Below are 26132 nucleotides of genomic sequence, written 5' to 3'. Positions count from 1 at the left end.
TCATTCTAATTTTATTTCAACACGGTGATAAATGGAACTTGCTCAGCCAGTGACTGTTATTCTACAAGTCAGTCCGCGCGTGCGCAAATCTTCCAACATGAATTCTCTCTTCAGATTCACACAGTCCATGTAACTGTCCGAAAGTCGGCGATGGCAATCTAATATTCAAAACCAGTCGCGTCTCCGAGAGATACTCGCCCAACACTAGATGCCAAACTCAGAGGCCAATAATGGACATAATAGGAAAACGGTATAATGACATGGTATTTTGGCGGGCAAGCACATTCCATATCAAACAATCGTCACTTCCTGACCGCAAAGTCTGCTTATTGCTAGGCGGCAGCTACACATGATTATGACAAGAGAGGCTATATAGTTGCAGCTCATGAAGTACAGACAAGGTCTTGTGCATGGCCGGCGCATTTCCTCCCCCGTATCATATCATCGTCTCCTCATCAACGGGAAACATCTCTTACTCTACTTTTTCTCCATCGCCTTTCCTCTCCCACTTTACAACTCTATTTTCGAGGCAGCGAGAGACTTACAAGTGGCCATTGGAGAGGGAAAGACGATATTTGTTCGCGTTACAGATGGGCGCGCTTTTAGGAGTCCCGTAACAGTCTTCACACAGCGTTCCCTGCTCTCCGCCCCTTGCGCGGCCGTCGCAGAGATGGCATGCTTTGTAATTGAGGAGCGCGTCGCACTATCTTCCACCCCAACCGCCCCACCCCACCCTATACCTCACCCTAATCCCTCCTCCTCTTCTCTCCCATTTACGCCCTTCTCCCTTTCATCTCCCCTCGGCTGGTCTGTCGCCATTTGAACCCTGGGTAGACACTTCTGCTTCCGCCGATGCATAATTCGACGATCACGGACACAGCCTACTCATCCATCGCGCATCAATTGACCGCGTATTTGCGATGTCTCGAGACAGCCAGAAACTATTAAGATGTATTACTTTCGCCAAAGTCAAGCATCGTATGTTGCTTTCTGTGAAAAAACAGATAATTGTATGATAGATTGAATAGAAAAGCCAATGAATGTGTATCAGCGTGTGTGTGTGTGTGTGTGTGTGTGCGCGCATGTGCGTGTATGTGTGTGTGCTCTGGAATGCACAGGCCATTCTTTTCCTAGAGAGCCAAATAAAGAGCATGCTATTGGAGAAAAAGTTGGTGTTAAAAGAACTAAGAAGCGGCAAAGTACGCAACTCTTATATTAACACCCGATATCACAAGATCTCGTGAAAAGGTTAATTGGCAATCTGAAGGTAATAGCGTTGCGTTGAATAATCTTGTTAATTAATTTTCCAAATAAAAATGCACTCTCAGACGATATAATATGCTGAAATAGACTGACTGTATTAAGTGATAAAGGCGTGAATCACTACAATGGGGGTCATATTGACTGTTGAAAGCTGACTCGGTAATTGATTCAGCCTTATATCCATCGCTAAATTAGCAAACATATAGATGAGCAGCGGTTGTGACTCTGTAACAGGAATAAAAGAAATAACTGGTGTATTCCTGTAAAAATAAAGGGAAAAATAAAAATCGCAACTCGCGTGGAAAATCAATCGTAAGCTTGTTAGTACTTACGTCTGATTGGATCAGTTTAAGGGAGCTGAGCATTTTAATGATTTCGTGTGTTGCATGTGGCCTTGAAACTGCCCTTGATAGAAGTACAGTAGTATGGGACGAGCCAGATATTCATGTCTGTGTAACGTGTGAGACTGTTCCACGTGCGATGGTATAAGGTCTCTATATACATATATACTGCTTAAAACGACACACTAAATCACACATCCGGCTTACCATAATTTCCCCAATCTGCGACAGTTACACTGTCTGCGCTTGGACAAGAAGACTACAGTCACATACAATACCTCTCTAATTCAGACCTGTGATGTTCGAGGTGCGTGATTCAATCAAGCCATGTTTTAGTCGTGATTACATTGTGTTAAGTAATCTTGATTACACATGTACGTCGGATTCCATTTCACAGCGACTGTTACTATAGTTACTGAAAGAATTTGTTCATTATTTTTTTTTTCATGAATCAGGTCAATCGATATGTTGAAACGTGTGTGAAACTTGATAGAATAATGAAATAATGCATTTGCCCGACGTGACAGCAGTTATTTTTATGTCTATTTCACATTAGAAAGATAATATCTTTGTTCAAGAAGAGATTGAGGTATATATATGGATGTTGCTCTTGCCTTTGTATTTCATTTCTGCTATCTTCGTCGGTCTTTATTATTAAGAAAATACCATGTCGACATAAAGGAGGAACCTAAAAAGGAACGCTGATGAGAAGTTAAACGATGCACAGTATTGACGTGGTTTTAGAGAAGTACGCCATAAACGACGTGATATACATGCATAATCTCGTTGTGAAAGCACATCAAAATTCAATGAGAAACCTCTCCCTTTCGTTGGCATTGTTTTGTGATATTTTAGATTAACGGCAGACGTTGGATAATTTTTGTGCAGACATAGGCATTAACCTTTCGTAGAGCCTGATTATCAAAATCGCCCAGAACATAGCGGCAGCCGTCGTAACTGTTGGAATCAGTCATTTGGCAAGCTGGCATGAATTATCCTACGTTTAGGGGAAAAAAGCTTTTGCCCTTATGGGGCGCATAAAGTAAATGCCATGATCGGAGGAAAAATAAACAAGTACGTGGGAGGCTGATCAATATTTTGTATTAGACACGGCTGAAATCATGATTTGTAAACATTTACTCCCATAAATTCTGAAATCTTTGGATTCATTTGCGACTGACAGTTTGCATCGATGTAAACATGATAAAGAACGAAACAAAAATGGTGATGGTAGTCCCCGCTCTTTCTTTTCGTCTTCCAGGGATGCCCTGATCTTCTCCGTGGCAAACTGCGGGACGAGTCTCTACTCCGGCTTCGTCATCTTCGCCGTCCTGGGCTTCATGGCGGGCGAGCAGGGAGTCGAAGTCGGTGACGTGGCCAAATCAGGTGGGAGTTCGTCGGCGGGCGTGTTTTATAGCACACAGTGTATATGCAATGCAAGACTCCCGTTTCTTAGTTCCCACAATGCAATCCCTCGCCCCACTTCCAACATCTTTTCCTTACCCCTTCTCTTTTTTTTTTCAATTCAATTCAATTCAATACAATTCAATTCAATTCAATTCAATTCAATTCAATTCAATTCAATTCAATTCAATTCAATTCAATTCAATTCAATTCAATTCAATTCAATTCAATTCAATTCAATTTATTATGTGATTTATACTTTATTTCCCTCAAACGAAACCGGACGTAATACTTAATACAATGATACATTTATCAGTTTATCAAATAATATTGTTGAATGGTTTGAATGAAGTACGAGTCAAGTATAATAAGTATAATACAAAATATATACTAGTATACGTTTTTACTATTATAGTATACGGATTATTATAATATATTCTTGTGTATAATTTGATGATTAAATAAATTATTTGTGTATACCAATGTCATGCTCTTTATACTTTTATTGGAAATGAAATAGTTCAAAGTTCAAAGTTCAAATTTATTTTGATTTTCATCAAATAAACAGCGAAAATTATATACAATGTATAAGCAGAATACTTGTATGAAAACAAATTGCAAAAACGTAAGTAATAATGAGTAACAAAATGAAGAAAACATAATTGTATTTTTTAATATATACATAGTATGCATAGCACAAATAAAATAAAATAGAAATGAAATGAAATAAAATGAAATGAAAATGAAATATAACGAGAAAACAATACCGACTTTGCAATGGTATTTAAGAATACATAAAGCGATGGAAAAGAGTGATGTACTAAGATGTGGAGCTTTTTTCCCAAACACCCCCTCCCCTCCTCTCCCTGTCTTACCCAATTCATGTTGTATAGTGTGTCTGTATGTCTAGTAATTATATATTATGAATATCTCCCCTTCTCACCCCTTGCGTCCCTCGCCATCCCTCTCTCCCTCCCTCTCTCCCCCTCTGTCTCTCATTCTCTTCTTCTCTCTTGTTTTTCTATTAAACTGTGCGTGTCGTATATCGTGTTTGTCTAGTCATATATCCCTGTCTCTCTTTCTCTCTCTCTGCGTCTCTTTCCATCTCTCTGCCACTGTTTTCTCACACGTATGTGGCGCATTGCTGTTGACATCGTGTTCTGGTTTCGCCCTTCTCTTTGCGATATAAGTTGCTCAGTCCCTAACTCCGATCTATCTATCACTCTGTTAACCTATATTTGGCTCTCAGCATCACTTCACGGGGGGTCTCTTTTCTCTATCCCTGTCCATGTACATTAAACTCCAGATAATTATCTTAACATACCTGTGTGTCGTTCCATGTATAGTTGAACCGCACATTGACTTGAATCATTCCACAGCGTGGGTTTTCTTTCATCCTTGTTTTTACGGATTCTTTTTTCTTCTCCCTCTCCACTCTTTTGTTTTCGTGTTTCTTTTGTTTTCTCCCTCCAACATCTCCCCCCCCCCCCAAAAAAAAAAAAAAAAAAAAAAAAAATGTCCTCTCTCTCTCACACACACTCTTCCTGCATGTGGTTCTGCTTCTGTCTTTGTCTGTACCTACGGATAATGATGCGTTCCATTTTATGCATACTGACTGAATGAAACACATTGCATATGCTAAGCAAACGTGGCGGGAAGTTTTCATTTTCTTCAAAGTATTTAAAACTTGGTAAGATGTGTCAACTTCTGTATGTATTCCGTGTACTGCCTGACATTCGCCAAATCATCTGCGATTGCTGAGACATAGCTCTAAAACTCTTTCGAGAAAGCGACAGAAGTTCACCGAAAATACTTTTCACAAATATCACCTTGTATTTGAAAGATAGCAATTTTGGTACCGGGCAATTTTTTTTCTTATATAAATATATGCCTCCTCCCCCCCCCCCCCCCCCCCACCCCTCGATAAAGTCCCGCGTAATGTATACCTATAAGGACACTGGTCCACACCCTGCACGATTCACGAACGGAGAACGTTCGTTGGCGTGTTTACTCATTGTCTGGGAGAATACGGTGATGCAATGTTGGCATTTTGAAAGTCAACCCGTGCACGTGTGTGCCAACATTTTGTTCTCTCTCCTTTCCGAGATGACAAAATGCCATACGCAGATTTTTCCGAGGACTTTGATCATAATCGCTCCAATCTCGAGTGTTTAATCATATCGGTAAGAAGAAGAAGAATAAGAAGAAGAAGAAGGGGAAAAAAAGAGATTCAGCCTCCGGCATTTACCGAGCATTTTCGCTCTCTTATTGCAGCCGGACATGAGTAGACTCATTTTATACTCGAATATTAAACTGTCCAATCAAAGCGATTGCCAATTATCTTCATCCGTTTGAACAAGGAGGGATTGTATTCATTCGTGTCTCGGACTCCCATGTCCTCTAAGAGGTAATTGCGTTAGAACTCACTCGCTAGAGAATGCTGGGCGCACGGTCCGTCATCGTTCGTGTGATTGTGATTGGAAGTAAGGGAGAAGAGCGGGCAAACACGAAGCCGGCTTTTTCCTCGTGATTTCCGAATTAGTTGGGCAAACTGCAGCACTTTTTTTTTTGAATTCTTTCTCTGTATTCATTGATCTCCCCCCTCCCCCCTTACACCTCTCTACCAAGTACGGAAAACTTGAGTACCGATAAACGGAATGGTGCGGGGGGGATTCCCCCACCCACGAGAAAAACCGCCCACACCACCACCACACACACTAACAGCCATTCATTCCACCAGCATCAGCTTCTCTCTTTCCTTATTGCTTTTGGGCAATCAAGAAGTATTTAAAAGTGGCTTTGAAGATAGTAACTCTGCTTTTTGGATCCCTTCGTACTCAAGTCTTACGCCGATGAAAGTAAGTCACCTTGCATTATGTAATTACATGCAGTCACGCCGCCTCTGCAGAGACCAAATTGATAGGTTTTGTTCTTATATAGAATGTCCCTCTCTCCGTGATTTGATTACTGCACGAATGTTGCATCACGACCAAGAGATGAATGTGGGAGTTGTCATTTACGAGATAAACGGTATAAAGAAGCCGATGTTCTTCTGACCCGACCCGCCCCCTCCCGACCTCCACGCACACCCACCCATAACATTTTGATGCTTAACGCGCGAGGAATGCCGCCTTTAAAGTCTGACTGTAATTGCAAGGTTTGACACAAAGCCATGGAAACGAAATATAACCCTCCGTCATGCATTTCCGTGCCTCGTCCATCTCCCCTCCCCCCAAAGAAAAAAAAAAGGAGGAGGAAAATGGAAAGAGGAAAAATCGTCTGGGATAGAATCCGAGAGGGTGTGTATCATGCACACTTTGCTCTAATTACAAGCGCCCTCTTTTCCAATTTCACCCCGCGGCTTTTCGCGGATCGGCTGTACAAATATGACGAGGGCAGTGAAAGCGCGCCTCTCCCTGTCGTTTTACCTGAAGTCTCCGTGAGGGCGTAGAACATCCGCGCTCTCTCTCGAGACACCAAGCAGCTATTCCAATAATGCGCCAGCGAGTTTAAGTTAGTTGCTCCAGTTTGTTGAACATGAGCGCTCATTTTTCCCCGGCTTGTTTCCCCTTTATCCTAGGGTTGTTAGCATATCGGCAGATGTTTTGTTCTGACTGGACACTGCAGAACATACACTGTTTCCTGATTCAGGGCACAAAGACTTACAGAGAAGGTGTACAGGTTACAGGGAGATTAAACAAACATACTGGGTAACCAGATAAAGTCTGGTCGAAATTAACCCATTGGTGGCTAGAAGCAATCGTGCCATCCATCAATCTCATGCCTCATCCCAACATCTGGGAGTTAAATGGTTCAGATTTTAGAGGTATGTGGAGGTGTCTGCTCTTTTGGATAGGTCCCTGGTCTTATAAAAACGGGAGCACCTGGCTTTTAGATCTGCCAAGCGCGTTTATCCCCTACAGAGTTATTTTGCTCATGATGTCTGTCTTGGTTTTTCTTGGAAAGTGTGAGGTGGTCTCAAACTCTGATCAGCGAAACCCGAGAAGATCAGCGTCGAACTGCGAGGAGGGCTTCATGTTAGACTTACGTATTCCCCTCCAACCCACCCCTTAGCGCTCCATCCCTGTTACCCATCCCTGCCTCGTTTTTTCCCATACCCCCCCCCTCTCCACCCGCACCTCCTCGTTTACCCTCATATCTTTCCCACCCCTCCCATTTCTTTTCGTCCCATCTTCCCATTCCTTCTCCTTTTCCTCCTCCTCTCCTCCCATCCCTACCTCCTTCTCCAATCTCTTATTATCCAACGTTTGATGACCGAAGTCCCGACGATCGTCATACGTGCGTGCCGACGATTGAGTGTCGGTGATCGATCTACTGAGGCGTGTTTCGCGCACGCGCGTGCCCGCTCACCAGCGAAGAAACTTCCATCGCTGTACGCGCCGGCCAATATCGCAAATCAAACACGGGCCGAAATGGGCTGTCACGATTTGCCGTTTTTCTTTTTCCACCTTATTTTCAACCGCAGTATCTAGTTACAAATCCATGGATTATGTACAACGTCTGGAGATGAGTTGAATGCAGCGTGGAGAAAAAAAAAAGAAATAGATATATTAAAGAAAAAGACATATATAGAGAGGGAAAGAGATTGGGAAAATGATTTATTTGTAAGTACTGATCACGTCTTCGCGGTCGACGCAACATTGCATCAGACGATGTAACCTTCTCCGAGCAAACGAAAGTGGGATGACTGAAAGACGGGAATATCTATTTCTGTTTGCTCTGCGAGTTGGAATTGCACGATGCTCGTCCGGAGAAGTGCTTTCCAATATTGAGATGAAGGACTCGACTACAGATATCAGACAACCCAAAGAATATAAGAGCCGGAGATTTCGCAGGAGGAGCAAATGGAATTTATATATAAAAAAGCGAAAACGGCAGATGAGAGGGGAAAAAGTGGGCGAGGGGGGAGTTTTGAAGTTGTTGGAAAGATTGGACAATATGTACACATCTACCTAAATTGGATATCGACGTAAGGTGAAGGTGTGTGTGTGTCTGCTCTCGTGGGTGAATTCGTGTGTGTGTGTGTGTGTGTGTGTGTGTGTGTGTGTGTGTGTGTGTGAGTTTGTATTGTGTGTATGTGAGTTAGAGCATACCTCGCAAATGCGACACGATTTAAGAATGTAGAAAATTGGTTCCTTACGTCACTTTTTAGAAACCTTTTTTAAAAGCAATGACTGAAACTTCTTTTCAGCTATAAGATCTCGCGGAAGTGTGTCACTGAGCGCCTTGGCTGTAATAGAAAACCTATAAAATCTTTCAACATAAAGAATGCGACAAATTTAACGTATTGAGCATAGATAGATAAAAAAATGTATGTGTTAAAAATATCTCAACAAAATACAGCAATTTGAGCATAAATTGCTTTAGTTTTTTTTAGACGATTATAGCTTCGTAGTGATGTTCAGTCAATACGCTGTAGATAGCACAGTAATACACCAACACGCGAGTGCCTACATTATTCTGATCATGCCATAGAAGATATCGCGTATACTCGCATAATGTTACTTGCTGTGACCATTTTGACCATTTTGATATATCTGTTCTTATTCTCAATGATGCCTCGCTCGGGTGTCTTCATTTGACTTCATTTGACCACATTTCTTTGACCAATAGTGCAATTTTATGGAGCATTGAATCCCTGAGTTTTACCTCGACCATCATAAACTATTTTGTACATTCTGTAGAGTTTATTATTATCTCGACATACCGAAACGCTTATATTGTTTCTTTGGAACCTATACATCCTACAAGCATTGCTTTTTAGTAGATTCCTCATATTTACACATCATTTTATTACGTGTCCTTATACATTTGTGAAATTATGTCTAAAATTGAATGTTGTGTTATACATATTTTACTCCGAAATCAAATGGAATATGAAGCCTGAATATGGAATGTGGAATATGGAACTTGAATAAAAAAAAAAAAAAAAAAAAATATCGTACGTCCAGTTCCACAAACCACGTTTCGTTTCCGGATACCTTCGTGATAATTTTTCACAAGTAATGTGGAAACTGATATTCCGACATACCAAAGGGTATATAGAAAATGACAAATAACTCACTGTGCTTGAAAGTTGATTCGTCATTATCATATGATACGAGTAACCAAAGTGGTTGGTAATGGTATGTTATTGATGACTTAATAGACGTTAATCTGTGTAGATACTTCATCAAATTCTTCAATCATAAAACTGTCATAAATTTAAGGGTCAGAATGATGCATTTCCAAACGAATCAAATTTGCGTGGAAGCGTTTATCATGCATACTGTAAGGAGCAGTATATATTTCTGTTATACTTATCTCGACTGTTTTCTAGACAGGACTTTGCATATTGTTAAAGTTGTAGAATATCCTCATGCTGAAAGCAGAAAAAGAGGCAAGAACTGAGTTGACAATAAGCTAGTAGTTTGTAGCGGCTATCTTTTGTTTTGTTTTGTTTGTTTGTTTGTTTTTTGCTTCCTTTTCTTTCCAGCTGTGAAAATGATACTGCATGTTACTTGAAGATTCTGATGTCAAGGTGTGGTATAGTACCTGTATGGCTCATAATATTCAGTTGCCGTATTCATAATCCTATTTGCTTTTCAAGATCACAAGATCAGATTTGAAAGGTTGAGACTTGTAATAGAAAAATGACCTTTTTTTCATGGTCTTGTCTTCTCTGGTCTTGGTCTATACCCAGGTCCTGGACTGGCATTCATCGCCTACCCAGAAGCCATCACCCAGATGCCGCTGTCCACTCTTTGGGCCGTCCTCTTCTTCATCTGTCTCCTCATCCTTGGAATAGACAGTCAGGTCAGTGGGAATCATTGAACGCTTTAAACGCGGCTCCCCCACCTTTCCACCCCCCCCCTCCGGTACTGTTCTCCTAGGGTTCTAGGACAATAATGATTACCCATGGACAATTACCCCAAACCCTTTTCCTTATTCTAACCCTAATCCTAATCCTGACCCAATCATAACCCTAACCCAAATTCTATAAACCTAAACCCAGCCCTGTAGACCTAATCTTTACTCTAACCCTATCGCCAACTGGTGTTTGTATTTCGCCGGGGGTAATTGTCTCCTCTGTCCCTTCACATCTCTTCTCTCCCTCTCCTCCTCCCCCCCCCCCCCTTCCTCTCTTCCTCTCCCCTCCTGCCAACCACCCTCGAATTACCCTCCTCTCCTCCCCTCTTCAATTTTCTTGCCCCTTCCCTCTTTGTCTTCTCATTTTTACTCCCCTGACACCTATCCACTCCCTTCCCTCCTCCCCCTCATACCCACCCCCTACATCCCCTCCCTTCCCTCTTTCCCCTCATACCCACCCTCTACATCCCCTCCCTTCACAATCTTTTCCTCCCCCTACATCCTCTCTCATCACAAACCCTCCCTCCATCTCCGCATCCCTTTCCCTGCCCTTCCATGCTCCCCTCCTCGTCCCTATCTACTGTCCTGCCTTGTCGTGCCGTGCGCTTCCCCTTCCCTACATATCGCGCTGTGTGCAGAACCTTTCTGACTTACTTATTAACTTCTGAAGTCATTTATTCAATCCAAATATCAAATTTTGATTTCTATTCTTTCTGAGGTGTCTCACAAGAATTTGTTGACAGACGCGGTCAAGAAAAGTATGCCAATTTTGATGAAACGAACTTGAAAGGGAATTGTCATTACTAAAGTTGTTGTTGTTATTTTTTAACGACGGAAATGAAACCAAGAGACGCATTTACATTTTTGCTGCTGTGGCTGTTGAAATTAACCGCAGTTGATGAAACACACGTAAAAAAAAAAAACAAAAAAAAACAATAAAAAAAAAAGAACCACACACACACACATACACAAAACACACTACAATCCCAACAGCAGCATACACAATCTCACGCGTGCCAACAAGAAGGCAGGTTACGACGATAGAGATTGGCAATTAATTTCAGTAGGTTTCTGTAATCGAATGTAGTATATTTCTCACATTCCCAATTGTTTCACTCCTGAAAAAAAAAGGCTGATTAGTTTGCGGTGTTCCTTTCCACATCCCCAACATCTAGTCAGCCTTTTTCCCCCCGAGGGTTACTCACAGTCAAATCGCTTTCGGATCAAACAAATACAAGAAGGAGTATAGATTTCACGGGCCGCGCTTGAATTTCGCATTCATTTCAGGCGCCGACTATCAGCATGACTAATGAACACGAACGAGATACGAAGTCGAGAGTGCTACAGTCGGCCAATGGAATACATTTCGCGGGCTGGATAGAACACAGCAACAGTTTAGGCAAAACAGGTCCAGAGAAAATACCGCGTGGATAATGCATCAGATCACAGAAATGCGAATGCCTTGGACTTTAAACCCGTTTCAATGGTCGACAATTAGGTGGCCTAATTCTTTGGAATATAAACCTATGTACTGTTTAATCGCGAACTCTCCTTTCGCATTTTTTTTTTATTTCAATGTATTTGTTTTTTGTTTTGAAATTTTATTTCAAATTATTTGTAACTAAATCGCCCCATGATATCTGATATTGAAGTCATGCAAGAAACAAACAGACACACACAGACACGCCTCCAACACACTCACACTCACGCACTTACAACCTTTCCAACTGACCCCCCCCCCCTTTTTTTCATTCGATTTTATTTTGTACACCTCATGTTCAAAGACAGGCAGTTTACTAAATGCCGCATGCAAACTTTAATTTGGAAATTGAAGAGGATGTTCGTAAATCATCATCATCAGTGGAACTCCAAGACGTTTGTTCTTATGTGAACTCAGGGCCACGTTTTTATATAAGAGGCTCGCAGTTTATGACCGGTGATTCCATAGCAGCAATGAAAACCCTCGCATCTCATTGGTGTCGTTACAATATTGTTGCCATTGAAACTTTGATTTGATTTGATTTTGATTTATTTCAACATAAAGCCAGCTATCAGCTTTGAAACTGCTTTTCAGCAAGGCCCTGCATAAGAACTCGCAATGGTTGTAAGCGCCCAGTTGAAATGTTTGCAAGTAAGAAATGGGCAGATCATCGGAATTGAGCAGATGGAGCATTGTAAGAATACACGTAGGTCCTACATCTCTGTGCATTAAGAGCAATGTTGTGAAAGGGTAAGGAGCACATGGCATCACGTTCGAAATGCATCCATGCCATGCCAGTTTCAAACACCATCACTGGTATGACCGGGTAGAAAAGTCGTATTGCAGAGCAATGTGTTGATTTATGATCTATTTGATTGGCACGGCTGTCTTTACGAGCTGCCGAGTCCAGCGTACTGTCGCCACTCTCCGTACACATGATCGGAACTGACACTGCTAGCCAGAACCTCCTAAAAACTCGCCCGTGCTCGCCCGTTGAGTTATCCAGACTTCAGGGCGCGTTGCGGCCTCATGGATTTTGTCTGAATAGCTACGTCGATACATTTATAACTTGAAAATGAAGAGATATTAGCAGAGTACTGTTCTTGTGCAGGATGTTTTAACCACTAACTCAACCAGTCAGTACTTTTACTCATCATTAGATATTATTCATTCATGGTTGACAACCTAACGTTAGCCAAATACTGTTTTCAGTTTGTGAAAGATGAAAGCAGGTTTATAACACATATCGTACATAGATTAAAAATATATGAATAAATAAAAACAGCTGCACTAAGCTGCACCAAACGCCAAACATTGGTGTTGTTATATGCAATTTGAGGGAATAGAGGAATAATCGCGAATCGCAACATTCTCAACAAAGTTACAATTTCTCAGAGCCAGTAAGTCGTTGGTTGCCTCCAGCGATATCATCATGGTAGTTTTATATCTTATATCTTATATATATCTTATATCTTCTCATCTCTTATATCTTATATCTTCGCAAATATTGTTATTGCTGTTATTTTTTTTTTCCAGTTCGTCGGTGTGGAGGGATTTGTCGCCACCATCGTTGACCTGTTTCCCAACACACTCCTCAAAGATAACAGGCGAGAGATCTTCTGCTTCTTCGTGTGCTTCGGGTTTTGCCTCGCCGGTATACCAATGTGTACCTATGTAAGTATGACGATTAGCCTTTGCATGGGATATTTTATACTTTAGTCATTGTCAAACCACCCTCATCATGCACCTGAATATAATCATCATCATATAGTTTTCCTCAAATTCAAACTCTTCTCAGTCGATCTTCCATATCAACACCACCCACCCCAGCTCACTCAGGCCGAAGTTGTAACTGAGAGTGTTTTGTATCGCCGTACCGACCCATATCGCTGTTGTTTACTGCACTCGCTGCAATTTTAGTCCAATCATTATCAGTGGAGAGAGAGAGAGAGAGAAAAAAAAAATGTCCAATCTTTCAGAGATCGCTGTCTAACTCGCTGTACAGCTGTCAATACCGAGCCGACGGAATGGAAATTTTGTGCGACTATGCCAATACATGGCGCGCATTAATATTTTGGGCGGGAAGAGCACGCCACCAGTAGAATCTTGATCAGGTATCGATACCTTCACGAGGCAAACGGGGGAAGTCTTGGCTTGATATTAATACATATCGCTGGAGGGGATGAAAATCTGCCACTTTGCCCCCGCGAAACTGAAGATAGCGATGATATTGCAAGGTGCCTCTCTTCTTTTTTCCCCGCTTTTTTCTTTATATATTCTCCTTCGGGGACAAAAGCCGCAATAGCCCTATTTCCCCTTGCTATATAGCACGTGGAAATGAAAGAGGGTGGATCAATTTTCTCAAAGCGTTGTCGGAAATTATGTGCCAATTTGCCAGCATCAATTTGTGCCCAAAAGGGGAGTACATGCGAGAATGAAGTAGCTCACTATCGTCTTATACACGCAGCGAAATATGAGTTTTATTGCCATTCCTTCAAATTGATATGGCGGGATGCTCTTAAAAACATGGCCATATGTAGCCGGGATATCGCGTGTTTGTGTCGTGCAAGATATTCTAATGGACGCTGATGGATTCTCGCTGATGTTTGTCCCATCTCTCCCAGCATAGATATATAGTGTTCATATGATAATTGTGATCGACGCTTTTTCTTTACATTTTGGTGATTTGTTTTCTTCTTTTCTTTTCTTTTTTCAAAAGGGCGAACACTTAAAAGATAATTCTATAAACTGAGGGTTGTGGCCATCAAAATTATTGAAAGGCTGCGCCAGACGGTAAAATTGTGATTATACAAGGCTTGGGGTAAATGGAACAAGCCATCATTATTGCGCAAATTGATTTCTTTGATTTACTCTTTGTACTGTGCTGCTGTTTTAGAACTCAGTTGTCGATAATTCTGTTCTATTTGAGTGCTGTAGAAATCATACATAATTTGTTGACTCCGACACAACAAACAAAAGGCCAATTACAAGTTTTACGATGTGAAAATCGTTATACTGGACTATCATGTCTGTCAGCTTTTCTGCCTCGTCTGGTAAAATCATATTCAGCTGATCAAAGCTATTTTGAATTCGTTCTAGACTTGTCTATTGTTTGTGTGATAACTGTGCTGAGATATCATATTTCAGTAAAAGCGTGGACAAGCTCTCTTCTGAGTGCTGATATAACGAACTATACCTGATAAAATGATCACATATTCTCCTAGTGTGGAATGTATGTTTAAGCGGGGTCAACCAATGTCTCAATATTTCCCCGATCTGACTTGATGGACTGCGCTACACTCATTTTGTGCTCATTTAAAAGTTTTGAAAAAAAAATCATCACTTAAAAGGGGTTTAAGGATGGCGGCAAAAGTAATGGGCTTTCCCATAAACAAATGATCTTGTTTATCAAACGTTGAAACAACGCCTGAATTCAATTTAATTTTCAAACCTCAATTCATGATATATACTGCCTCTAAAGTTCACGATCAGTACCAGCACCTGCTGCAGGTTGAGTTCTGACGTCACGCTTTGATTTGTTTTGGGGATTTCCCCCGTAATCGACAGGGAGGTATGTACATCTTCCAGCTCTTCGATTACTACGCCGCCAGTGGTTTCGTTCTCCTCTGGGTTTCCATGTTCGAGAGCTTCACCATTGGCTGGGCCTACGGTAAGTATTGACGTCATTGATTGCCAATCAATAGATGGTGTCATCTCCATGGCAACGATTATGTGAAAAATCATCATGTGTGTTTGCATAGCGCGCACATTTTGCCAAAAAGGCGCTCCCGCCACATAATAGATTTTAAAAAATGCAAAAAATGAGCTATTTAAGGGAATATAATTATGAACGGAGTGGTTAAACGAACGATACATTATATTGGCGACTCACTTAGTTCTGTTTTTTTAGCATTATTAGTTCTGACATAAAGTGTTCAGCGATGCTAATGAGAAAATCATCAACGAGAGAAGCTTTTGCCAGAGAGAACCAGAGAGGATGTTGATTTGAATGAATAAAAACTACAAGAGCATTATTATCACTAAATTTATAAAACAGATTTATTCCTCCTTGTTGTTATGACCATAATGCAGTACTTTTTTTTCCCTTGTATTCATGGTTATATTTGTATCGATAAGATGATTACAATGCTCATCGATAGTATGAGTGATGTACAGGGTCAACTAGATATACAAAATTATTGGTTTAAGCTCTTGAAATGCCTGACGCCTACAAGGCCTTTATTTCAAGCCTTATTTTTATTATCATAATACAACGTTCCTTATTTGCCTAGAATATGATATAAGGCGGCGGTCTTAATGGCTTGCTGTGTAAACTGAATAAAATCCAATGGCTGAGAACAGACGGTACGATTGAAGGTCATTATCAACCTGAAGTTGGCATAATATCATTTGCCAATTATTGCATTCCTTCTGCACTCCCTCAATGGGGCATGTTGTCGTGTTACATCGTATAAAGGTGGTTTAGAATTCGGCCTGGAGCAGTGATTTTGGCATCTACTGGCTCGGGCTTGGGTTGGAAATGCATTCATTTGATTAGTTCTAGTTTACCGAGGTACCGTTCACCTTGAAACCACTTCCCTGTCCCTTCTTATAGCCCCTTCAAGAAAGCCATATATAAACAAACCAATCCGCAACAGAATGTGGCTACCAAGTTAGGTGATATCGGCCAATTAACTCGAGGCGAAGCTGTTGTTGTTGTTTTTAGTCACCCTTCTTATACTGGCGCACTTTTATTTTTCTTTGTCGCATTCATTATCGAGTGGCACGCATATCGATTGGCAAGGCCGATATTTTCGATCTAGCTTAACGCCTCACGTCTTGTGCGCTTCCAGGCACATTGTTTTGATTGTGAAACATGTGTAAATACTGAACGTGAAAGCGGTGTTAGCTATACATGGACATGTGTGTGCTACGTGGGCGAAAATGAAAAGATCAATGTTCTGGCAAATGCCGTGGTTGGTACAACGCAGGAAGCCTATGTAAATATCTACTTATAACCCTCTGGAAACTGAGGTGTATAGTGCATAGGCCTAAATGGATAGAAATTCGTCTCTTTATTTATGTAGGGTGGGGGAGGAAGTAAAGAGAAAAAAAATCCAGTCTCTTCTCGATTCGGGTTATTATCTCTATCCTAGACAGGTGTTTGCTTGTATATTTGTTTTCTTAAAAACAATACACTTTTCATTATTGTTACATCACATTTTATTTTCCCTTGCAATTCCCATGGGTAGGAGCGCCATCGTGCGGAAGGTTTAAATCGTGTTCTAAGAGTTCATTCTATTACGCACCTACTACAATAATGAAAATAGTTTAAAGAGTCAGATGATGGTATATCAGATGATCATATGATAGCAATATTTTAAAATAAATTTCGCTGTCGAACGATATTCAGAAGTTTCATTGACGAGGATAGTCAATGACGCTTAAAGCGCTTGTTATGAACGTGTTGTGGTTCCTAGTAAAGCTATGTAACATAGTAGCCAGATTCTCCGATAAGCTAAGGATTAATGTCATGTACGCATTCCTTAACAGGTGGCGTGCGTTTCATGAGGAATGTGACCGAGATGTCTGGTGTCAAGTGGATATCTCCCTACATGATTGTCTCTTGGATCGTCCTCTCACCCCTCTTCACTTCTGTAAGTATCCACCCCATCCCCACCCCCATCCCCATCCCCGCCCCGCCTCACCCCCGCCTTCGAATTGACTACCATTCGTGTGGGAGTGCCGTGGTGTGGAGGTCAATTAGGCTCTGAGTATAGTTACATCGTAGCGTGTGCGTGCGTGTGTGTGTGTGTGTGTGTGTGTGTGTGTGTGTGTGTGTGTCGCACGAAATAAACATTTCTGACACAATGTCATGAGCCACATGTTTCAAAGTCATAGTTGTATACTTGGGCATTATGAAAGATAAAATCATTCTTGATCACGTTAAATTGACTATAATATCAAGAGAATAGCAATGTTTGGTATACGCTGTGTTTTTAGCTTAATGATTTCTCAATTAACTAGGTTTTTCAAGTATTGATAGCATGAGCAACAGCCACAAAAAATAGCCACTACATTTAGACCCAACCGCAATTTCTCTCAACGAAAGATGATGGCATACCATAACTAAAGAAATGTGTTTCTGAGACATTTGATTCAAAGAAACATTTATACTTTTACAAATGTGATAATAACTGTTGCTTAAATCTTTATTAAAGCAGTAATATTGTCAGACAATAATTACAAGAGTTTGGACGGAGCACCATTATAGCGCAGATTGTTTTAGATCGAGAGTGGCTATAGTCCCCCTCATATTTCTAAATCTTGTAGAGAATCAGACGTTCAGAGTGGAGAGACTTTATCTTTTTTTTTTTGGGGGGGGGGGGTGGGCACCTTTCAATATTTGGATAAGCAATTCCATTCTGCTGATTAGAAATGTTTCCGCCCAGACATAGAGATATCTTTCTTTCTTTCTTTTTTCTTTTTGGCATTTGCAGTTGTCAGATTCCATGCACTATCATGGTCTTCTTTCTGTAGAGGATAATTACCCTTATTTTATGTGGGTCAATTATGTTGACGGCTGACGTGTCATTTCCGGCGAGTATCTCGTGGACACGCGAAAGCCCACGTGCTGTGATGAAATCAAAATGTCAGGCCAAAAATCGGATTTCGCCTTAATTCAATTTCCCCCAGATTCAGCAATAAGCTGATTAAAATTTTGCTGATTTTTAAGCTTTCGTAATTCCCTTAGTCCTAAATCCCATTTTTCAATAAAAAAACAAAAAAATAAAAGGCAAGTCAGGAAAATAGCTTCGACTGTAGATGATGCTCACCATAATTCGCAGGATATCGTCAAAAAAGCTGATTAAATCCGATGGACGGAAGAGGGAAGTGTCCTTCCTTATCACTTTTGGAGCCAATTCTGTAAATGACGAGATATATTGCTGAATTTAGGGCAAGCGTTCTCCAGTGTCCAACGCCATTTTATCCATCAATGGCTAAAATACACACGGTGGAAAATGATTACACACTCAAGACGTTCCCGTTTGCGATGGACTATTATATAAGATGCGTTCCCAAAAATTTGACATTTTCAAACACGCTCTGCCTCTTCAAATTGCGCGAATGAAGATAAAATGCGACAGCTGTGATGCAATGAAGTGTGTTCATGTAGCCATGCGTGAAGTGAAGCGAGATACTTACTTCATCAATATTCCTCATCTTATTACAGCTTTCACGAACCCGTAAATAGAAGCTGTATTTTCTAGGTTTGCTAAGCATTGTGGGGGTCTCGAGAACTGCCGTTATGCTCTGTAATTAACCCAGGCTTCGAGCTTTTTCTTCTTTGTGTAACCACGAAGAAGAGAAAAGAAGAAAAACATAATGGCGTGTAAGAAGAGTATATGATATTAGTATTGACCATTGTCTTCTTTCTCCCGATAATGGTCAAGTATCTGTCACGAGGACATGTAATTATGATTAACAATCCCCCTTCCTCCTCCCACATAGGCCTACACAAGCACATAATGAATTAAACACACCTTTACCGTTCGCCATTGTTAGACCAACGAGGTGAGATTATTCTCTCCTTTTTCTTCTTCAGCAAGTGTTCAAAAACATAGGAACGACAACAACAACAACAAATTTGTTATGCATTCTTGTCTCACAAGACGTAACAAAGTTGCACCTTGAGACGAAAGTTTGACAGTTCTCTCGGAATGTGTAGTTGCTAATTGAGTCGACATATCATTTGACATCGTAATAATATTATCAAACACTCCAGATTGCGACGCGCTACGCATTATGATGGCTGCTGTCATTCTATGTCAGAGAAGAACTTACTTGCCGTCTGTGCGTTTCACGAACACCGTAGCCTGTTTATAGAAAACAGGCGCTTTCAAGAGATGGAAAACGATATTGCCCTCTCTCTATCACACAGCGCAGCTTGTACAGACATTGCATATTGTGATGACCGAATTTGGACCCCCTTCTATTTCGTCATGGAATCAAAAACGCAAAGGACATGCCGACGCGAGTCTGCAAAACTGGATGTGACTCTAATGAAAAAATAAGTCATTGCCAATTTGATACCAGGCAGAGTTTTAATGACTTTGTCAGCCTCGCGCCGGAAAATAGAAACTGGGCCAAGTGCTAGTATTCTAATCATCATTAACGATACCTTGCCATGCCACCCCCCCCCCCAACCTTCTTTGGCTTTTAGAAATGATATTTAGCTCTCGAAGTCTCATAATGCTCACGCAATCTGGTTTTACACGTCATTCTTTGCTGTTGACCTTGTATTGAAGACTACGAAGGATATTATATGTGTGTGTGTTTGTATGTGTGTTCATTCGTGCGTGGAGCGACAGTCCTATTCAGTGGGCTTTGCCACTTGTACGGGTAGCATATAAAAAAATCGAAGAAATTAATCTTACCATTTTACTACGGTATTGTAATTATTGTGACAATTAGCATCAATGTTATGATTATCATTTTACTATAATAGTGGTTTTCGTGGTAGTAGTAGTAGTAGTAGTAGTAGTAGTAGTAGTAGTAGTAGTAGTAGTAGTAGTAGTATAGTAGTAGTAGTAGAAGAAGTAGTAGTAGTTTTGGTAGTAGCAGTAGTAGTATATAGGATTAGAAGTAGTAGTAGTGGTAGCATCGTTGCCTTTGTAATTTTTTTCTTTTTCCCTGTCAATACGAGCAATTTCAAATAACATACCGAAATACAAAGATTTTGCCTTTCCAGACTGGTCAAACTCAAAGTATCCCAGCAGCACTACTAAGATACTGAGTCACAAAATGGAGGCAGATCTAAGGGTGTCTTAGTTCGCCATCGTATGGAGCCACGGAGTTAACTGTAGAGTAATATCTATTTTTTCTTCAAAATGTTACATCAAAACATTTGAAATAATAACTATTTAAAGGAAACCAAAACCCAAAGAGAAATGTGAATTGAGTGAAAGCAGCAACATTAGTAGAACACATCAGTGAAAGTTTGAGGAAAATCGGACAATCGACGCAAAAGTTATGATTTTTTAAGTTTTGGTGTTGGAACCACTAGATGAGGAGACTACTAGAGGTTATGACGTCATATATGGACCACTCGATAAAGAAAATATGAAGGGAATTCCACAAAAATTCACTTTTCTAGCATAATGAAAGAGCACAATGACTAACCGCTTTCAGAAAGCAGGGGGAATAATTGCTACCCTTAACATAGTTATGTCAGTATCAAGTTGATGGACTGTGTAATTTTCGTAAAATGATGATGATGGTGATAATAATAATAGTACACATACGCATATCTTTGTGACTATGTCTTTCTTCCCTACTTTTCTATTCCCCGCTACAGTCCATCTTCATCTTCAGCTTGGTAAAGTACACCCCGCTGACGTATAACAACACCTATGTGTACCCCTGGTGGGGCTACATGATCGGTTGGATCCTCTCTCTCTGCACCATGGTCAACATTCCTTTCTTCTTCTTCTACCAGCTCATCTTCAATGCCCAGGGCTCCGTGCAAGAGGTCAGCTCAAGCTCCAGGGGTGGTGGCTTCACGCCCCCACTCTCTGCTATCGTACTGGTGTCCAGTTTTGTAATGGCGCCCTCTTTTGGCCATTCTTTTCTGTTCTGTTTCTTCTCTTTTTGTGTGTTTGTCGTAGAATTTTTTTTGTAAATTGAATTTGTTTGTCTTATTCAAATGCAATACATATCACTGGTCAAAATAATATTAAAATCATCAAAATACAATTAGAAACATAGAAATCAGCTATGTTACAGAAGAAAATGTGGTGATATATGGAGCAAAATAACACAAGGCTCTTTTTAGAGAAATGATGAAACAAAAGCTTGGGTCTGTAACAAATAGAAGTGTGAAATACGTCGGAACCAATTAAAAGCAATGCTTGTAAGTAAAGTTTTTGTTTTTGGTCTGGAAGCAGCAAAATCTGTTTGATGTAAATCACTCCTTTTGTATGAATGTGTAAATGTATAATTATATGGAGGGCGATATACATTGTAGTACCCGAGTGATCGAAAACGTGTGTGAGTAAATATTTTAAAATAAAAGTAGGGCCTGCTTGCATAAGTCTGACAAATCAAGTCAATAAGTTTACCTTTATTGCAATAGGTGTGCCGATTTGTCTCAAACCCCATTTTGATGTGACTCGACAAAAGTTGAATCGATGATAATAAATCAAAATGTTACGAAGGAAAGATAAGGTCAAAATCTTCCTCTGAAACCGATTCAACATCGCAAGTGTTTGATCAAAATCCTAAACCTTCTTTTCTCCAATTTTTTCTTTTTCGCCCTGGCAGCGCTGGACTCTGCTGACCACCCCATACCTACCGCACTGCCGGAGCAAGACGGTCAATCCGCCGCCCACCATGCAGGAGGTGGACCCCTGCTTCCCCAACATCGAGCTCGGTCTCAACGGCGGGGACGGCATGATCAAGAATGGCGCCGGCATGCCGCCGCCGCCCTACGCCGAGTCGGTCGCTATACAAACGTACAACGCCGTCGACTCCGTCTAACGCATATCACATGCGAGCGAGGGAAAAGCCACTAGGAAGAAGTGTTAAAAAAAAAAATCAATCAGACACAAGCCTGCCCTCTGCGTTCCAGTTCTGTTCAGCCCATCGCAACCTTTGACCCCCTGAAACCCGTATAATCACAGTGAATGAGGAATATACGAAATGGCTCTTTTAGAGGAACTCTCGCGATGAACTTTATGTCCTAGTCAAGAGTCACTGAACTTTATTCCAGTCGCATGTCAAAGCAGCAAAAAATCGAAGGTGTTCTGATGACCAATAATGGCCAAAATAATGATTGAATCCTGCTTAGAGAAAGGCACAGACATTTCCAGCCTTGATATCGAATTGGTTGCCTACCCTACGCCATTTTGCCGTGTTATTGAAAAATTATTAAAAATTAATTAATGTACGGTAATTATTCAAGTCTTGTACATAATTGACCCGTCAAGGATTATTTCAACCGCCTTATTGTATAACTGATGTACTCTACTTCTTGATCGTAATTACACTATAATTATCATGGAACTGGTTATAATAATTATGTAGAGCAATATATGACAAACTGCTTATCATGAGATTGTGTATTAATCCATTACTACGGGAAACATTTCTGCAAATCTACTTTAGTATTACTTAGTAGTCAACTGCAGCTGCGTGTTTGACATCAATTTCCAAATCATGTCGTTGGTGGCGGTATGTCCATGATCGATCTGTTTGTTTGTATTATAGTCTTTCCTCGGATAATTGCAATCATGTAAAGGATGAGCCACGCAGGAGTGAAGGTCTTACCACAAACAAACAAGATAAAGACTCAAGACATTAAATTCTATTGACTCCCTTTTTATCCCCGCATTCTCCAAACATATTGGCCACTCATTATGGCCATGAATAATGGGCTTTGATTAAATTACTATTGATATAAGCCTGATACAGTAAGAATCGAGCCGACATCAAATTTAATTTAATGTAAATTTTTAATTTTGACCAAACAATTTATTATTTTGTTAATTCAGTGTCCTGCATGTTTGGTTTAGCCTGGCCAACAGACGTAAATCCTTGGTGATTTCTTATGCCGAAAAGAATGTGGAGCCACTTTCCCAATTTTTAGCTGGTCAAGGTTAAAAAAAAAATCAAGGCAATTTTAAGCCATAGCTCATAACTTCCTTACCTCAACCAGAGTATTTTTTAGATCTATAGGTATGACGGGAGGACTTTTCACATTGAATTTAAAGTTGAACAGAGGTGTGGGTGGAGTGGCTGGACATACGTTTGGTGGACATGTAGTGTAAATATCTAGTGATGTGTTTTTACAAGAAAGAAACTTGATGAATGGATTGCTATGCATTGTAAGTATATCGTCCGGATGCCAGTACGTGCTAGCAATAATTAATTGATCATCACTTTTAACCGTCGTAGGTGGCGTTTTTTATTTCAAGTCTAAGCTGCTAGAAACAGTAGGGCAAGGTAGTAATGCAATTACAAGACAAAACAAAACAAAAACTGACTGTACAGCTATGAGAAATGTAAAAGATGATTATTACTACCGTTTCGGCTATTGTGCATAAAAAAACTTGATTGTACGGTGATCTGCACCAATATTATGATCATTGGTTTACACCAATTCCCCCGGCGTTCTACCTTTCCCTTGCAATTTCGACGGATTCTAAATAGGATGACAGGGCCATTGGCTGAACTAGGATTATGATATTCGATAGAAATCTTGAATGATGATCGATTCTGTTCAATGAGACTTCCAGGCACTTTTCATGGAGCGTTAGGATTAGGAATTGATGCAGCAACATAAATTATCGACCGGTTAATTCTGTACGAGTGCTGAAACACTCGCGTTCAGCCTGACTCCGTGTCTTCCACAGTGTAACAGAGCTTATGCAATGTCTTGCGTTGGTCATGCAATATGCATACGTGTTTCATGTAGTTGCTGCTCAGTGCAGAACGTCGTTGTCCGTCAGAATTTTAGTTCTACATACGTATTTAAAAGCCCAAGGCCATGTAACATACCTGAGGGAGTAACACTACCCAGGGTAGAATGGTGTATCCGTCCCCGCGTTGCAACGGTAGCATACATAATCGAGCGCACACGTGCGGTGGACTATTCCATTGCTAAAAAGGAGAAGTTAAAGGGGATGGTCGGCATGTATGCATATAAACCTTCCCCAGCGTAGCACTGAGAACGACTTTCCTTTTGATTTAATGGCTTTTACAAGGAGATGCTTCCTACGGCCAAATTTAAAAAGAGAATGTGTAATTTCAAGATAGGATCGATCCATAGCAAGTGAATCGACAATTGCTGCTAGACGGCTCTGTAAATATCGTGGCATCATTGTTGCGAATGCGGGTTTTGTGTGCTTGGTGTTGATGTTTGATGCTGCAATGCAGAGGTCGATATAATAATATTGATGTAGGAATTTGTCATGAATTTTGATGCTGCGCCCGGGCGAGTCTGAGGGCAGTTATAATGCGAAAAGATATGACCTTTGACCTTTCGCCTCTTGTATATTCTGAATGATTGCAACAGTGTAAATATTCTCGAAGGATGGTGATGTAGCATTTTGATCGACAGAAGTGAATGTAATGGGGAGGAAGTTGGACATTTTTAGTCATACACCTGTCCGTTTCCGTACCTACCAGCAAACGAAATGTAGCCTATACCTTGTCCATTCAGTGTACCTTACGAGATGGAATTGTATAAGTAATTAAAGTCTATAATATCATTTGTGTGGTGTTTTTTTTTTAAAGGGAACATACGAAAAGCAAAGATCAGATGTTTGACGCGGGAGGTTATTGAAGGAGGGGGGGGGGGGGAATAGTGTGATATATGGAGTGAATTCCGAAGCATATACATTTCATAAAATCCTTGCTCAATACCAACTTTTGTTGGAAAAGTAATACTTTCACTACTCTGAGAATTTTTCTGGAGAGTGATGTCACTCGAAATGTTATTTTGTCAAGGTATATTTGAGGGTTATGGTTCAGATGTTTTAATGTCGCCTACCAAAATTGTTGTTTTTCCGCTGTATTAATTATTTGTATATATAACACGTGTTTGTGTGTATGTGTGTCTATCATGTCTGGTCCAGCCCCAAATCATTGTCTACCTCATGCTTCGATCTGTGTGATGATGGCTTTGCTAAATGGATTTGGGACAGATTGAGGTGATCATCCATTTGTGTGCGTTCTGTTGTTCTTGAAAAAAAAAATGCTTCCCTGGTCTAATAGTATAGTGCAGATTTCTATTATGGGAGTAATACTTAAAGTCGAAATAGGGTAACAGAATCACAATACTCAAGTTTTCTCGGGCGAGAGAGAAAGCGCACGCGCGTGCGTGTTTGGTGTACTTGGTTTCTGGCCGTGTAATGCCTCCTGGAAGACGGTTTTGGGGGCGGGAAAATCATCGCACTTATCAGCAGGCGATTACTAGGCGAGTGTGTATTTTAATTCAATATACTGATGAGACAATAAGAGTTAAATCATATTCCATCCGCACGGAAAGCTCTTCCATGTCTATTGAGTACAAGGTATTCGTCATTTCACGTTAGTGGAAGTCTTTCTGAAGGACTTTTGAAAGACCAAGCGCAGAAATGCTGATGCAGTATAATAATGTTGTAGCTCAAGACTAGTGAAGTCCATCTAGTTGTTATGTATGTATCCTTGTAGACAAATTGTGTATTATATTGTTATGTATCTTCGTGCAGCTTGATTGGCCCCTTTTCCACGGCAGTGTAACGAATAGAACAGTTATATTCAAGGCGATTGTGCGTTTTTATTGCCGTCACGTGTGCAATTGTTTTGGCGTACCCGGGCACTGCATCCACATGGTACAAGACAAACTGATAAACGAGTTGTAATGCGATGTTGTGTCTTTTTCCCCTCTCTTCATACGAAGTCCATGGTGAAATTCGAGATACATTTCTTGCGAATTGTGTATCAGCATATTTTGCCTTGGCTTCTGTGAATGTACGCGAATGATATTTCTAACTACTATATCAATTTGCCTGAGAAAAAAAAAATGAAATGATTAATGTTCTCATTTACTTATTCCGGCCCTTATCCCGACAATTCCGTGTCAGTGCCGTCGTGTGACCGCATAGCGCCCTCTATAGAGTGAAGAGATTGAGGTTTACGGCTGTGAAGAACGCGTGTGGCAGTGGCCGAGGTTGTTCTAGCATAATGAATGCGTCATGTGTGTAAATTACTTAATCGGTATGCCAACACTG

The 26132-nt window shown here is 40.6% G+C and overlaps 1 protein-coding gene across 1 annotated transcript in view; it reads left to right on the top strand.

Moving 5' to 3' along the window:
• LOC140236116 (sodium- and chloride-dependent GABA transporter 2-like) overlaps window positions 1-21897 on the top strand; it is a 77231-nt gene extending 55334 nt beyond the window's left edge. Inside the window, exons 7-13 of the mRNA XM_072316091.1 lie at window positions 2866-2990; window positions 9712-9824; window positions 12895-13032; window positions 14926-15028; window positions 16912-17015; window positions 20717-20890; window positions 21682-21897. Of these exons, the coding sequence (XP_072172192.1) occupies window positions 2866-2990; window positions 9712-9824; window positions 12895-13032; window positions 14926-15028; window positions 16912-17015; window positions 20717-20890; window positions 21682-21897 (973 nt within the window). The remainder of the gene's footprint in view (window positions 1-2865; window positions 2991-9711; window positions 9825-12894; window positions 13033-14925; window positions 15029-16911; window positions 17016-20716; window positions 20891-21681) is intronic.
• Window positions 21898-26132: the final 4235 nt, after the last annotated feature.

The sequence above is a fragment of the Diadema setosum genome, chromosome 1, assembly GCF_964275005.1.
Source record: "Diadema setosum chromosome 1, eeDiaSeto1, whole genome shotgun sequence".
Taxonomy (NCBI): Eukaryota; Metazoa; Echinodermata; class Echinoidea; order Diadematoida; family Diadematidae; genus Diadema; species Diadema setosum.
This window is presented reverse-complemented; position numbering and strand designations above follow the sequence as displayed.